General features: G+C 42.2%; 1 protein-coding gene across 3 annotated transcripts in view; it reads right to left on the minus strand.

The window, feature by feature from the left end:
• zranb3 (zinc finger, RAN-binding domain containing 3) overlaps positions 1-16,431 on the minus strand; it is an 85,360-nt gene that overhangs the window by 16,299 nt on the left and 52,630 nt on the right. For all 3 annotated transcript variants that reach the window (XM_030410125.1, XM_030410123.1, XM_030410124.1), the window contains exons 15-16: positions 11,203-11,357; positions 3,382-3,486 (exon numbers count right to left, since the gene is read on the minus strand). In XM_030410125.1, the coding sequence (XP_030265985.1) occupies positions 3,382-3,486; positions 11,203-11,357 (260 nt within the window). The remainder of the gene's footprint in view (positions 1-3,381; positions 3,487-11,202; positions 11,358-16,431) is intronic.

The following is a 16,431-nucleotide window of genomic DNA, read 5'->3' on the forward strand; positions in this document are numbered from 1 at the left end:
CAATTTTCAAAATACACTCGAGCTGAAAAGAAACAATCCAAATCTGCAGAGCACACGTACACACTGACACACACAAGGAGACAGTTTTTAAGATAGCTGAATAAAACTCATCAAACCAAGAGAAAGCTGTATATGCTTTCAGCCAAGTCATGGATTCAAAGAAAATCTGCTGGCAAAATAACAAATAGTGAACCAAGCGCTGAGGCCTAATGGGCAATTTACCTACGTATATTTCACTGAGAATGTTGTTTTTTCATGGATGATACCTACTCTCAGAAAAAAAAGGCCATTTGTGTGATGATAACACTCAGTATGCATTATACAGAGAGTTGCTTGCTTTTGCTTTGTTGATGTTCAAGCAGCTACATTGTGACTATCTTGACAGTAATATTACTTATTATTCATTAAAAGCAATTGTTAAACAGCAGCAGATCAACATCAGGTAAAACAGAAAGGAACAAAGAAACAGTGCGACACGATAAAGTAACTCGACTCAGGCTTGACTTATGGATGCAACAGTTTAAATGACTTGATGATATTAATACGCATATATAAGAGGCAGACAGATCAAATGCAGTCAGCATGCTAACCAGCTAGCCCCATCCAGTCTTGTCTCATAATACCACCCTTAACCCAGTCCGTACTGCTAAATGCCTGGACCCCTAGCTGCATGGCTAACTGAGCTAGCTAGCTAACAGCAGCTACAGTTAGCAACAATTACAGGTTACTCTGATGATATACTGCCAACTATTTGTGTGGAGTGCCCGGGCTTCGACGGGTGGCCAGTTCTTACATATTGCACCTTTAAAGTCAAATATGTCCTTGGTATAAATTTCACCTGTGGTGTTTACATTTCTCAATTAGATATTCTCCTCTTGTGTTACAAATTATTACGGACATTCTTTGCTTCCAATCAGAAACAAGACATAAGAAGTGCCCCCATTAAATTACTTTAGAAAATAAAAGCAGTTTCTATTGGATATGTCATTTTTGGACTTGTGCACACAAAAGAGGGTAATAACGGGGGTAATTATACTGTAGCTTGGCCAGAATCAATCATTTGGACAACATGAGTTTTCTAGTTTCCATGAATGTTAATACTGAATTTTCATTTTAGTGTAAGGCTGACATTCCTATGGGTGCAAGAGGAATTCAGCTGAAGTTTTTTCTATTTAGCCCAGAAGGAGATCAGGGGTCAAAGTACTGCAGTCAGCATTGATGTAATGCCTTGACTGATCATTGAAACCCTGCTCTACATATACTGGATTGTTGGAAAACTCCTGACAGGGATACAGATTAAGACAATAAACAAGCTTTACAAAAATCTTGAGATGGTTACTGTATCACAAGGTCGTCAAAGGTTAGCCGAAAGTCACGGGAGTCGAAATCAGATGTCAAAAGGCGTGACTGAGGAGGAGAGTGGGATGGAGTTTCTGGCTTTCCGCTCCTCCAAAGGTCAGATGGGTTAATAGGTGAGTATCAGACATTGCGTGGGCGGAAACTGGGAGGGCTTTGATTTATGGCTGTGAGGCTGGACAAAGTCGTGTCTTAATCAGGCTTTTGACTCCTAAAGGAGAAGGCTGGTGATATTCTGTATTGTGTGTGTATCAAAGCCTGATATGCATGTTCCTTCACTGCCACGAACACACACACTGTAGCTTATTTTGTCTCAATCCCACAGACGTCGTCCTGCTGCTGGAAATACTCACAAGAGCAGGAAATGTGTCCAAATCCACAGCTGAAAATAGTCCCCAACTGTTTTCTGCTATTTGAGTTACGTTTTTCTTTTTTAAAAGAGTGGAAATCATCAGTGATGTCGCTTATTGGTTTGTGGACTACTTTTTGAAACCTTGAGTTTGGCAGTAAGCCCCCTGCCATCTTGTTTGTTTGTGACCATATTAGGACGAGACAGTAGAGCTGGGGAAGACATCCTGATTGGATCTGACTGCGAACCAAAGGGCATGCTGTGGCAACGACTCGTCAATCACAAGCTTTACACTTTATGGTCTGTCTATATGGGAACCATTATCTACAAAATGAACATCATGCTGGACTGAAGAAGACTTGAAACTAGCAGTTGAGACCATAAACTCATTTGGAAACTGTTTACTGGGGTAATAATTCAAGTTGGAATTAGCATCATTTTCTCATAAGCTTACATAAAATCAGCTTTCTTTTGGAAACCATTGGAGTAACCCACTTGAAAGAATGCTCCATCCACATTTGTTACAATACAGTCAATTCAACCTTATAATAAGCAATAATCTAGTTAAAAAAGGAATTATTTGTATTTAATTCCCTTGACTAAACTATAGATTTATAACAGTTTCTCATTTATTCTTTCTAAAACGTTCACTTGGCTTTGGTTTCTCTGTGTGTAGGTGAGTTTACACACCAGTGCCTCCACGTCCGAGCCGCGTTGCAGCCCACATTAAAACCGCTTGCTTCGTATCGATTTTGATGGACAATTGGAGAGTAACAGGGCATAAATGATGGGTCAGAGGATGGATGCAACTCACGCCTTCGTTTTACAAACCGACATAAACAACGTGACAGGTGGGGCGTCTGTCAGCCGGCTCCGTTACTGCCACAGCAGATTGCAGGATTTAATATTAGCTGGTTGGCGTGCGGGGTCGTTTGAGGCGATGATCCGTCTCCTTTAACGACCCTCATAAAACGGCACTTTCTCTTTTTGCTGGTATCCTTGGCTGCCCAAAACCCCCAAACCGCCCCCTCTCTTATTTCCTCTCTCCATCATCCCCCTTTCTCCTCCTTGCTCCCCCTTCGGGCCCTGCAGTGGTGGAAGTAGGCGTCCACGCTCCTCCTATCTTCCGGGCTTCTACTGCTCTTCTTCCTCATGATCAGTGGTGTCATTAGTTTCACATGGCAACGACACACGCATGTTGGATATCTGTTTAATAGCCTTGTGCCTCATCTTCATTGGGTCAGAGGAACTGGGGAGATAGCCCTACTGACTGTCATATCACACTAAATTATCTTAGTCTAAAATTAAGGTCATCCTTAAAGCAGCCTATGGGCGTACGAGCTGAAAAACTTTTAACTACACTCTTCAGCTTAAGTTGAACTTTCTGTCATCTTGGAAACTGTGTAAAGTCACATGATTGGGGTTGTCTTGTCTTTCCAATCAATCAGAAAAGAATATTGGTACATTTTATAAACCAAAAAAGTCAACTTCACTGGGATTCCCCTTTAAGGCGATTTTCACAGTAATGACACATTAAGTAGGTACATCTCCCTCGTGTGAACGGCCCGATCCACGTGCACACACCCACACACACTCGCGGAGATCAAAGCACCTGCAGGAGGCGCGCGCACACACACAAACACACACATGCACAGAGCCTGGCGGGAAGGGCAGACCTGTATTCGATTTTCCCGGCGCCGACTGAAGGCCTCGGGCAGGTCGTCCCAGTTGGTTAGCTTGATGTCCAGCGGGACGAAACTCAGGTTCAGAGGAGTACCATCCTAACAGATGAGCAGACGGACAAGAAGAAGACAAAGCAAGAAGATTTGTTACTCCAGTTACTGCTAATATTGCTACGACGACTACTAACACTATTACTAGAGCTACTGCAACATTAATAATACAAATCTTTGGCCTGGCTAAAAAGGGTGTTAAAATGTAGGAGCTTCCCCGTATCATCCCATATATGTATATCTCTATATTTATAGCATATGAACCATAAATTACAACAATGTTATGAACCATTCCTCAACTGTTTACACACCTGTTATTGAAGATTCATAGTAGCAACTCTAGTTTTTTTTTCGACAAATCCATTAATAGTGATATCTCTCCAGGCAGATAGTTTGGGTTTCATTTGCAGGGGCTTTGAGATATCTGTCTCTGAGATTTTCAGCCTCCAGCCCAATACAGTGACGGTAAATGGAATTTCATTGCTGGTGCTCAGACTGAAAAAACGAAAAGTCCAACCAGAAACATTTCTTTACAGAAGTGGTGTCACCGTTGCTTTATCACTGATAATCCACAGAACATGCTGCCAGCAGTTTGTATGAGGACTGTTCCTTCAATTTGATTTTTTCTCCTTTTATCAACCAATGACTCTTAAAGGGGCACTATGTTGATTTAGAGAACAAATTCAAGCTCAGAATTTTAGTACATTTATCTTTACCATAACTGAATACACAAGCTGTTCTCACAGGAAAATAAGGTCCCCAGAACACTGTTAGATTTAAGACAGGTGGCAGGGTCCGCCACATATATACAAAGTAAAACAGCATGAAATTGTGTTGTCCTTTACGTCTGACGTTCTCTACTGATTAACATTTCTTCTCCAAAACCACATAATGCTCCTTTAAGGGATTTCATTTTACATTATATCCTCATATTTTTTTCTTAACCCAAGATTACGACTTCATATGGCTATATAAGAAATGTTGATTTTTCATTAATAATTAATATTTCCTTCTATTTCTCTGCTGTGTAAAATTGTAAACATAAATTAAACCATTGAAAAAACACAATCAAATATTTATATCACAAAACACAAAAACAATGTGTGCGGCTAAATAGCAGATTGGGCCAGATTTGTCTTTGTGGAGCCTTGAAAAGGCATCTCATGCAGAATTCATCTCATACCACAACAAGGGTAAAAACAAACAGAACCATGTCAACCACATTATTCTCATATTTGTATTGAGGGTTTAAATGAAGAACAGCTTATCACATTGGGATTTCAAATGGCACCAAGTAATTGAAGCAGTTAGTCTAAGTAGAGCTGAAATTATAAATCGATTGACAGTAATTAGAACTGCAAAGTCATTGCTTAATTATTATTTTTAAGTGCAAATGCCAAAACCTTAACAAACAGGTTTATCTAATGTTGTTGAGAATAGACAATAGTTTAAGCCCTAATCCTTCACTCTCATCCACGACGTAGAGATAAATACCCATTAAACAACACTCAGTGGTTCTTTAGAGCTGTATGGAGCTCCAGAGCATAGTGGCACCACTACGCTACGCCCTTCATGGTTCTTTGGAGGTTCCTGAGTGGCTCCTCGTGTTTTCCTGCCCAAACAGTTGGTGAGACGTGGGATTGGCCGCTGAGTCACCGGTGTTACCAAAGCAAATAAACACACAACCACGCACGTTTACTTGCTCAGTGTACTTCCAAGTGAATGACGACGATGCAGCAGCAGAGATATTGCTTCACTTGCCCGACGAGAATAAATGTCAGGGTAATATTGTAGTTATATAACTCCGACACAAGCCTGGGAGGAGGGATGGATTGCAAACCTCACTCATGTTATCAAATATATGTTGACTTTATGTGTCAGAGGAGGTGGGTGTCCTTGTCTTTTCTCATAAGATACGACAAAAGAATTCCATCAAATGCTAATATCACTTCCTCAGATGGCAGAAGTTAATGCTATGTTGCTGTGAACTAGCAGGGTAAAGTCAAACAGGGGCTGTATCCAACAGTGATGATTGTTTTCTGTCCCTGCTCTTGGGTCATAACAGACTTAAAGTCTTTGATGCCTTGTAAAGTTTTCCTCAAAACCACATGCAGTTTCATGTTTGGGCTTTCTTAACCAGCCTTTTTGGGCGCAGATGTTTGTGAATGCACTTGTTTGTTTAAACTGATTTAACTATCAATCAAGTAGCCGCAGTATACCCAGAATTCCTTACAAAATCGCTTGTTTTTAAGAATTTTTGCGTGAGGAGAAACTTACCCAACTTTGCGAAACTTTACTAAGTCAAATACAAAATTATTCGCATCTTCTTGTATATTTGGCATGAAAGGCTTTACATTAACTTGTGTCTTTCCTTGTTAAAAGTGCAGCATCACTGTAGCCACCTGTCTGCTTCCGTGTCTGAAGTGCGTCTAACCCCCCAACACAATTTAAACTGATTTCACCATTTGGACTAAACTGAATGAGGACAACAATCTATTGATGGTAAACAAGTCAAATTTTACAAACAGTAAAAAGTAACCAATATAGGCTACCTCTTAGAAGTCGGTGGAGAAATTTACCAGACTTCCTTGAGTCCTTGTGAGTTCCTTCTGACGTTTAGTGATGTTTGAGGTATCACCGTGATGACGGTTCACATGTGCAGGCGCTATTAATAGCCACAGCGACACGTTTAACGGTCACACTTAATGGCAGCTATTCTGACGCTGTTGAACACTCTAAACAACGATCTTGATCAGCGTGACTTATGTGTTCTGATCATCAGCATGTTAGCCTTTAGCTCAAGTACAGCTGTGCTAAAGTACAGCCTCAGAGAGAATCTACTGCAAATGCTCCACAGTACAAAAGTAATGTAACAGTTGTCATTCTTAAAATACACGAGGATAAATCAGCCTGTATTGAATTAACGCTGAAAGTGCTGGGAGCTGTGAGGTCTTGCACATGCCTGACAACTGCAGCCCAGACTCGCTCTATAATTAGGAGCCACAGAACAAGGCTCATAGTGTTTACACGCAATTAGTTTCATTGTGCACCGTAGCTCAGATTGTATTAAACTACAGATATTTTTAGCCAAGCAATCAGATATCTAATGGCCAACTTGCGGAACTTAATTCCAATTACATTCAAGCTCTTCAATTTGGACACACGTTATTCCAGATTGGTTGTCATGGTAATCCTTGTGTTAACCAGGGAGCTCGTTAGCGATATCTCTCGCTTCCTCCCCTTTATTCAAATATATGTACACCACTTTGAAGCTAATGCGTCTCTTTTGACAGTTTGCATGCATTAGTTATAGAAATAATGAGCATTATGATGAGTATAAAAAAAAGCCTCCGTATATCCACGAGAACATAACCTCACTGTGATAACGGGTAATCACACCGCCGCAGTCAGGAGGTAAGTGCATAATCACTGTAAAGAATAACCACGGTAAAGAACATATTCGATTATTACTGCTTCATTAGCACTAGCTACTGCCAATTGGAAGCCCGAGAGGCAATTTACGCTCACTCGCACCACAGTGACGGTGCCGGGTAGGAACATTTTAAAAGAGAGAGGCTGACCAGTGAATTGAGGTAAAAGCCACAATCTGGATTTCGCCATTAGAGCCACTTCAGGAATGGAAATAGCAGATGGAGCGGACAGGCAAGGAGACGGGAGAAAGGATAAAGTTTAAAGGTTAATACCTGCCGGCAGTCGGCACACGGATTTGGAGATACAAATCAACATTAGGAAGTTTTTTACTGAGCTGTACCCTCCGTGCACAGAGGCCCCCGTGTTTATCTGGATTATGGTAAAATAAATATCATGGAGAGTCAGGGGAATGCTGGAGCTGCAACAGCATGGAGCAGGAAGAGAGGCTTGCTCGTGTGATTGAAAAGGGATGAACTATCCTCCTCAGTAACAAGCTCAAAACATGGCTTCACTTCAAAATCTGACAACAATAATGTCCAAAATATGACACTGTAGACTCATAGTCCAAGAATTCTCTTGAGGTTGATTTGTTTACAGCAAGAAAAGGGTCTTCTTTTAAGCATACATGAATTTAAAGTAATTTTGCCGTCATACATATACTGCACTGATTTCTTCCGCACCTATTTCTGTGCAAAACTATTCAGCACATTCTTGAAATTTGGGGCTCTTTTTTGGCTTGATGCTAATAGCTAATTCTGCACTCCGAGCTAACAGGGACACTTCCCTCTTGGGATACTTCACATTTTCTACACAGATCAAGGCATGTAAACAAAACCTTGTGTGGATCTCTGCAGATAGTGTAGTGTCTATAGATATGGCCCTGACAATTACGGATATTTATGTCATTTTAATGAATTATTTCGGGGCTTCATCACAGTGAGTACCGCAAAAGATGGGGAGTCACTCAAAGGTAAACCCCACACATCTGCTGCTCCTGCTGTTGACATGAAACAAGCCGCCCACCCGCCTCGGAACACTGAATCCTTGAATAAAACAACTGTTTGATGTGTAGAAAAATGGATATAAAATTCTTAATACTCTCAATATTTCTCATTCAAACCCCGGTGACAAATCTTCCTGTGATTGTGCTCTGAGCGTCCCCCTGTGTGAATTCTGCGCCTGGTCCAGGATTATCCCGATGTGACAGCTTTCCAGCCAAATTCCTACAGTTTATCATTTAAACGACAGCGGGGGACATTTATCTCCACGGCTTATCGTCTCAGCCACGCGTACATGACACTTGTCTATTGCCATCAGGGTAATATTCCATTGGTGATTCAGTTCAGCGCTTTGGACTCCTCCATGTAAAACCCCTCTTGTCTCTTATCTACGTTAGCGGGGAGGGGATCTGATCCCTCATGAATGAAACAAAAGGGCGTTAAGTATCACAATCCGATCAATACGGAGGTCTGTTGGCAAGTGGCCCTCAAGAAGAGTGCCAAGAATGCACAGGAGTGTAATCAGAGTCAGACCGGGGTTAAACCGCCATTTATCTTAATATGCTAGGGTGCAGGAAGTGCCAGAAAGTGCAATGACAAAAGCAGCTGAAAGGACATTTTACTTGATTATCTGAATGAAACACCTCAAGTCTACACACGCCTCAAGCCCCCCTGTGAGTTTCTTTAAAATATAACGTGACTGGTTGCTTGTTGTTGTCTCTTGGTCAGCTCTTTCGAAATGAACCCACTGCAGCTTGTTAGAGGATATCTAAGAATTTATGACTGATCTAACACACATTCCCTCTGCTGTCTGCCAGTGTTGTTGTCGTTCATCACTATTTGAACGGAGCTGCAAGGGTTTTCGTGTTTTGTTTTTTTTTTTACTTGTAACATTCTTAGCAACGATCTGTTTTACACTGTTAGACCGAGGTACGTCGAGAAGACAGAAAGCGGTGATATTAAAGGTGTACTCGGTGATTTAGCACCACACTTCCATAAAGTTTGGAGACATTCGAGAGACAAAATCTACACAGGTGACGCAAAAATATTCTGCTTTTTAGTCCTCGTTATTGGCCCTATGCAGCCTGAATATAATCCTAATTTGTTCCGTTTGCGCTTTTGGATTTTACAAGATATAACATGTAAAACTTCAGCATTGAAGTGTCTGAAATCAACAAGACCGCAGTTGTATAATTTGTTGAGTTGTCCTACATTAAAGTAAACATCAGATTACACGTCTGAGAGAGTCGGCGAAGGCAAGTAAACTTCACGTGAATAAAACTTTCGTACAATCCATCGTCCATGAACATTTGTGCCCGACTCCCATCGACCACTCCCATGATCCAATGCTCCCTCACGACATCATCAAACTACGTCTTTTGTTTATCTTCTGGTTACTATCACTATCAATATCAAATGAGTCCTGATCGGTTAAGCCATCACTTCGCAATACCAGTTGACAAAGCAATATGTGGTTATTTTCACATACCATCATCGAAGCAATATGTCCTCAGATAGAAGCTGGACAGCTGTGTTTGTAAGACTGATATCATGAGACGCAAATAAGACAGAAGTGCTTATGAACAGTACATTCTACAGCTTTCACTGCAAGGTAATTGGCGTATTATGTTTATTTTACTCGACAAAGCTTCTCTCTGCTAACAACAATATATTACAGAGCTATTTACAGAGGCTGAGAAGCGTTTCCACGACAAGTCAACTGATTTTGATGTACGACATTTGTCGAACCCTTTAAATTCATATAAGTGAAAGACCTGTTCACCAGACATATTAAACAAAAAGCCTTTCATGTCTGTCTTCTTGCGCGCTGACATATACAGGAGGATTGAAGACGAGAGACGGAAAAGTTGGAAGCGGGCTCGACGACGGGCCGACCCTTATTAAATCGTATTGGTAATCCTTTGGTAATTCCTAAACCTTTAATTTGTATTGAACTGGAGAATATGAATGGATTTGAGAAGCTTTTCTTTCCCCTTTTACTGCGTAGCGCCGATCAATCTCAAAGAAAAGAAAGGAGAAAAAAAGGTGAAGTGACTCAAACAGGCTCTGTGTGAGACTGGGGGGGGAAAACAGGGTTAGTATCAAGCATCAAGGTGAGTCGGTAAAAAACGTTAGTGTTGAAACCATAATGACAAATCATAGCGTGTTTTTCATGTTCATCAAAGTTGGCTTCCGTTGCCATGCAACTTGAGACCAGAACAACTCGTAGCCCTTTCAATCACCATTACTTCAGAAAACATTTCTTGAACCTTGACTTCTCGACGTTATCTTTTCTCCATCTATAAGGTGTGCTAATTGGCAATATGTGAGGGAACTGCATGTCTTTATTTTGTATAGCTGTTTGCGGCTCCATCTTGATAAAGAGATCTCGATCTCAATGAGACTTCCCGCTCGAAACAAAGAATTAATTATGTTTTGTTCACTGTTCAGCTGAATATAGCGGGAACGAGCTGGTGAGGAACAAAACATCGAGGGGGTATCAAAAGTCTGCATGCCCTTTCAGTTTTATTTATTCATACTGCCTTGGGACCTGAAACAAAAAAACGACTACATCAGACACTTCTCATTTTAATTTAGAAAGTAAGAAGAGCTCTGTGTTTCCTGACAGTTAAAGCTGAACAAGACGGGTTTGAACTTTCGCATTTTCAGGTAGCTGCAGAGATAACATTTTAAAATGTAATACCCAGTACACAAAAGTGTGACATATGAGCCATTGTACAACACTAGAGGGACATTAGACAACAAGAAGTCTTCATGTGGTATTTTCTTTTTGTTTTTTCAAATATTTCGGGCATGCCTTCATGCTTTTTAGTATTATTTTACACTGACGATCTCCTCATCCGGGAATGGAGTTTACATAAGGAAAGGTCAGGGTGTTGATTGACTGTTCAATGAGAAAACAACCTGCTTTCATTGGGACGCTGCCGACTTCTTCAAAACAAATTCTAGTAGTAGTGGCCATAATCACACCGAGTGCGTACGGAGATGCACAAGAAATTAATTTGAAATTATAATTGCTGACCCTTTGATTTTTCTTTGCATTAAGTTTCAGCTGCACATTTTTGCACGTAGGATAATTCTTAGGCATCGTATACTGACAGGCAAAGTGGTATATTGTGGAAGAATGCCATAAGTGTAGGTGTCACTTTAAGGTAAAAGCATTATAACATCCATTCTTACTGCAAACTGTATTCCCAGCCTTGACTAAAAAGAGAGAAGCCAGAAAGAATCATTATTAAAGCAACTCTGCCCTCCTGCTGAGTCTAACCATTATCCAATATGCACAATCACACGCTCACGCTGGCTGCCGTACCTTGGAGTAAAGATATATTCGGTCTGTGTACTGGCTGGCGCAGAACTGCAGGCCCGGGTAGACAGGATGGGCGGTGCCGGCGGCGCCTCCATCATTGCCCTCATCATCGTCATTAGCATCGGCGGCAGAAGACAGACACGCCGCTGCTCTCCGGTCTGCAGGGAGAGAGGAGGAAGAGGCTGACTAATATCTCACCGAGTATTTATTATTGACTCATTATTGGCTTTCACAGCTTTATTGGTGCATCTGTTTGCTCCTCTGGCGATGCGATGACGAGCGGAGACGTTTAACTCCAGCAGCTTCTGAGACTTATCATGCACAGCACAATATTGCGAAGATATGACATCTGGAGCAGATCATTTAACAGTGTGTGCACATGTTGGAAAAACAACTACCTTGAATGTAAGTCTATTGCTTTCAAACAGTTGATTGTAGGATCTGAAATGGAAACGCTTAAGTAGGAGTGAAAAGTCAATTTGGCTTTTTCCATCACCAGTTGACACAGTATAACAACCAACCTGCATGTGGAGGTCTAAACAATCAAAATGTTTCAGAGGCAGAGAGAACAGAAAAAAAAATAATTAAAAAGCACAATAGGTCTCCTATAAAACCCATTGGGGTCTCTGAAAAATGAATTGCAACTACACTAGGCTTTGTTATGAAAAGATTACGTTTGAAAGATTCACAATTTTCACATGAAAGCAACAACATGTTGTCTGTATGTGCTGAAGAAGCCCATCAGTACAAGAACTACTGTAGCTGGCGGGCTAACTGCTAACACGCTCGTCAGCCGGAGCACTAGTGAACCACAGTCACGGTCACAACGGCTCTTCAAGGTAGCAAACTTGCTGTCAGATAGGAAGATAGTAAGCTCCGTCGCTAACAGGTCAAAGCGTTAACACTTTATTCAAGAGACCTATTGGTAGCACTGAAATCTTCTTTTGCGGTTTACACTCTGAGAGAGGAGGTTAAATAAAAGTCAATTTTGCTGCCTATGATGGCTTCCTCTGTTTTGGTTTCTCCATTCAAGACAGCTTGCTATTGGTTAATGGTGCAAATGTGCATGTCAAAGTACGCTGAAGCTGAATCCGCTGATTGCTCCTGGAATGAAAGCTCATAAGGATAATACCCGAAAAATGTCGAACTATTCGTTTAATGGTGTGTAATACTGTGCAGCTACACTGACGGCCCATTCCTTTGACAGAAAACCTCCCAATTTATTTTTCACAAGTCCGCTCGAGAATTCGCTCAACAACAGGATGGAGAAAACGCGGCTAGAGAGCAAAAAAAAAAAAAGCCAGCAAGCGAGGGAGAGAGTGATAAAATGACAGTCACAGATGGAGGGAAACGGGGAAAGAGAAGAGAGGGAGCGGGTCATTAATGTCAGCGATGTAGCTCGCTCATCCTGCCAGCATCTAGCAAGAAAAGGTCAGGCGGTGGAAATGAGACCGCCACTGCTCGACCACGCTTCATTTAGACAATGACCTATAACACTCTGATAATACTTGCCTTAAATCACTTCGCGTGGCCAGTTGTCTGCCTCGTCTTTGCGCGCGCGTGTGTGTTTGTGCGCACCAGAGGATGTGTGTGTGTCCATTTGGCTTGCTAATGGGGGGGAAAATACCAACACTGGCCGATGTCTGTGACAGGAGAGTTTCCATTGAACAGGTGCTACCATGTACCTGCACGGGGTCTCTGGTGGTTACGGGACAGAAGCAGCTTTTGTACTGAAATACTGAGAGGGCTGATTACATTCTGCAGCAAAGACATCCCTCCCATCATGCTTTGAAGGCGGCCCAGAATTAAACCATGTTTGGATTGTCAACACAAATGAGCTCAAAATTTTAACCTTATGATATCATGGCCTGGCAGTAAATACTTTGAACTGAAATCAGCGAGATATTAAAGGCCCGACCAACATGTCTTCTCTATCAGCTTTGTATCATGAGTGAGCACGCAACTTTCAGCCAAAGTCAGAACAGTTTGGGTTATTTCAAACAAGAGACTTCTGTATTTTGTGTAGGTGTCCGTGCGTTTCCCACTGGTTTGAAGTGGGCAGGATTTAGCTGGAGATAGACCAAGCGCTTCTACGCACCAATCAGGGTTTAGCGATATTTGAATCAAAATTCGACAACAGTTGTGGGTTGTTTGATTCTTCAGAAATATTACTCAAAGGTCTTATTGAAAACGGCTTTATGTCGACGGCTGCGGGTCAGGGGCAGAGCCAGCGTCTTGTTAACGGAAGGTCGCTGGATCGATTTCCCTGGTCTGCATGTCGAGGTGTCCTTGGGCAAGATACTGAACCCCAAACTGCTCCTGACGTGCTGGTCGGCACCTTGCACGGCAGCCACCGCCATCAGTGTATGAATGTATGAATTACTGTAAGTTGCTTTGGACAGAAGCGTCTGATAAATGCCCTTTAATGCAAATAATGTTTTAAAAATAATACATCTGCAGAGCCTGTAGAAAGGTGCAGAATAAAAATGTGTCTTTTCCTCAAAAACATTATTCGGCTTGTGTGCTGTTTCCATTTAAATCATCAATTTCATTCACTCCTACCGCCATTTTCTCAAAAGTTATTAAGCTACCGACAATAAATCTCCACACCTCCCGCACGGATGCCTTTTATTTGAGACGTGTGCTTTAATTTGAGAATTAGTTACACGCCGCCGTCTTGATATTTGTGATGCAATTGTAAGCTGAACCCTTTTTTGTTTCAAGGTGAAATCATCCTGATCAGTCAGCGTCAAATTCTCTCTCTGACCTATGCCGCGCAATGTCCATATCTTTCATTTTTATGTTTGCTGTCCTCACAGGTGCAATTTCCACGGCTCTGGTGAGCGCCGTTCTAATCTCACCCTGGCTTCAGCCGGAATGGGCCACTTTGTGTCTGAAAATACCAAGATGACCAGGCAGAAGCATTGTGCGGCGCCACAAACCCAGAACCCAAACGTTTTTATGACAGTGGCGTTTCATGAAATCCCATCTATCTGTCCGTCTACCTCTGTAATGAAACCTAGCAGCTCTGCGATGTGCAACCTATATTTGTTGTAAGCAGTTTCTCCCCCCCTTTCCCCTGTTTGCAGTGGCGGAACGCGCCAGCTGCATTAAGTGGGCCATTTATACGATGGGGGCAATTCATCTTACAAAGCCGTCTTATTAGACTGTCACTTACACAGTATGAACAGTGCCTTCAAAACACCCCAAGGGATTTATCTGTTATTTTACTGCGAGAGAAAGAAAACAACGCCTAATTGGACTGAGTCATCTCATCTTCTGCAGGATCGAAACAAAAGATCTGGGGGAAAAAAAAAATTCTTTTCCTCCTGCGCATTTCAAGAATGGCGAGGTTTTGGTGCAGCTGCGGCAGCGTTTGAACTAACATCCACCCCCCAAAAAAACCCCCAAATAAACCTGTATCCGTGTTTAAATGTTTTGGTCATGCAGATAGATGGAGCAACAGACGGCAAGGAGCGAGAGACGGAGAGGTGGAGGACGAGTGATTGCCTGTCTGTGCTGTGAGGAAAAGTAATCTCAGAGCAATCAAGAGATGTGGGTGGCCGACAGCGCTGCGGTTTGCCTTCTAAAACCACGGGCAGGTACAGGAAAATCATTAGGCTCCACTCCTGACCCCATAGGTCAATTTTATTGGACAACTGCTGTGTTTCATACTAAACCCACGCTGACAGAGACGGACCAGCAACGGCTCGCAACTAATAAACTGACTAAACACAAACAGGATGGATGGAGCGACGGACAGACGGGTAGACAAACAGGCAGAGTAAAAGATAGATCGACAGATAGGTGCTGGAGATAGACAGCGGACAGGACAGCTGCGTACAGTAGACAAGACAGGTAGAAAGAGAGACAGACAGATAGATGAAGGAAACATAGGCAGCTACAATATAGACAGACAGACAGATTAATTGATAGATAATAGAAAGGTAGACAGCTACATACATAGACAGACAGAGACAGACAGATAGCAAAGACAGGCTGGTAGGCAAAGACAACAATTATTGAAGCAGATAGCTAGCTAGCCTGCTGTAAAGACAGACAGGCAGATAGACAGACAGACAGACCCTTAGCAGAGCTATGGACAAACAGATATCAAGCAGACAATAGTACGATAAAAAGTATGCTAGCTAGCTTATTGTAAAGAAAAAAAGAGAACAGAAAGAAGGCTACGTAGCTAGACAGAATGACAGACAAAAGGCCGATACACGAACGTAAGCTAAAAAGACAGGAAAATAAGCTAGCTATTTAGGGAGAAAGACGGCCAAAAAGGCAGACAGATGACACAACGTGAGATAGATATATAGATAAATAGATGGATGGATAGATAGATTAGTTGTCTCCGGGGAAAAGTACATGTCTAAAGAGGAGGTGGGCGGCAAAGTTGGCATCCAGCAGTGCCTCCTTTGTGCTGCCATTTCTGATCGACAGTGAAGCTTTTATCGCTCCCCTAGAGTCGCTCTAAATAGATGTGGTTTTTAAAAAAGAAAGCGGGCCTTTCGCTCACCTTTGGTATTTTTTTTGCCTGACAGTCGAGGGGGGGGGTTGGACACAGAGTGCAGAAGGCACTGCAGGGGGAAGCAGTGGTGGGATTCAATCCTAGATCGTCGGGGGGCACAGGTAGCTACAGAGATGGGAAATTAACCACTCGACAATCTCTGGCCACTAATAGATGTCAAAGCGTGTGTGTGTGCGCGCGCACGTGTGGCTCTGAGAGGAAAAGATTCTGCCAAGTTGTTGCACACTGATCTTAGGATGTTAAAGGGTAATAGGGGTTGATAGCTTGCCTGTTAAAACCTAAATGGCTTGGGTTCCTTCCTATGTTAAGCATTCTGGAAGAAAGAAGCTTTAAAAACATCCCAGCGCTGCAACCAAGCTCGGTTTCATCCTTCAATAACCCTGCCCCGAAATGTCTGCACACTTTCAGAGGCAGCACCCAGGTCACGGGCTTTTCTTAGACTCTGCTAGTCTGGCATTTTTTTTTTTAAGAGCTCTTCATATTGCACACGGTGTAATTAGTTCTTTGTAATTAGCGCAATTTATTGCTTTGCGTATCCCTTTGAGACACGAGTACTTGAACACAGAGGTCTTAATTTGCAATATTACACACTGTGTAATTGGGAATTTGTTTCTTCACATCCCTCAGAGACTTGCAGACATGTACACATATAACCGGAGTGGACGGGGGAAGCAGGTTGGGTTTCAAGGAGAAGT

The sequence above is a fragment of the Sparus aurata genome, chromosome 24 (assembly GCF_900880675.1).
Source record: "Sparus aurata chromosome 24, fSpaAur1.1, whole genome shotgun sequence".
Lineage (NCBI taxonomy): Eukaryota > Metazoa > Chordata > Actinopteri > Spariformes > Sparidae > Sparus > Sparus aurata.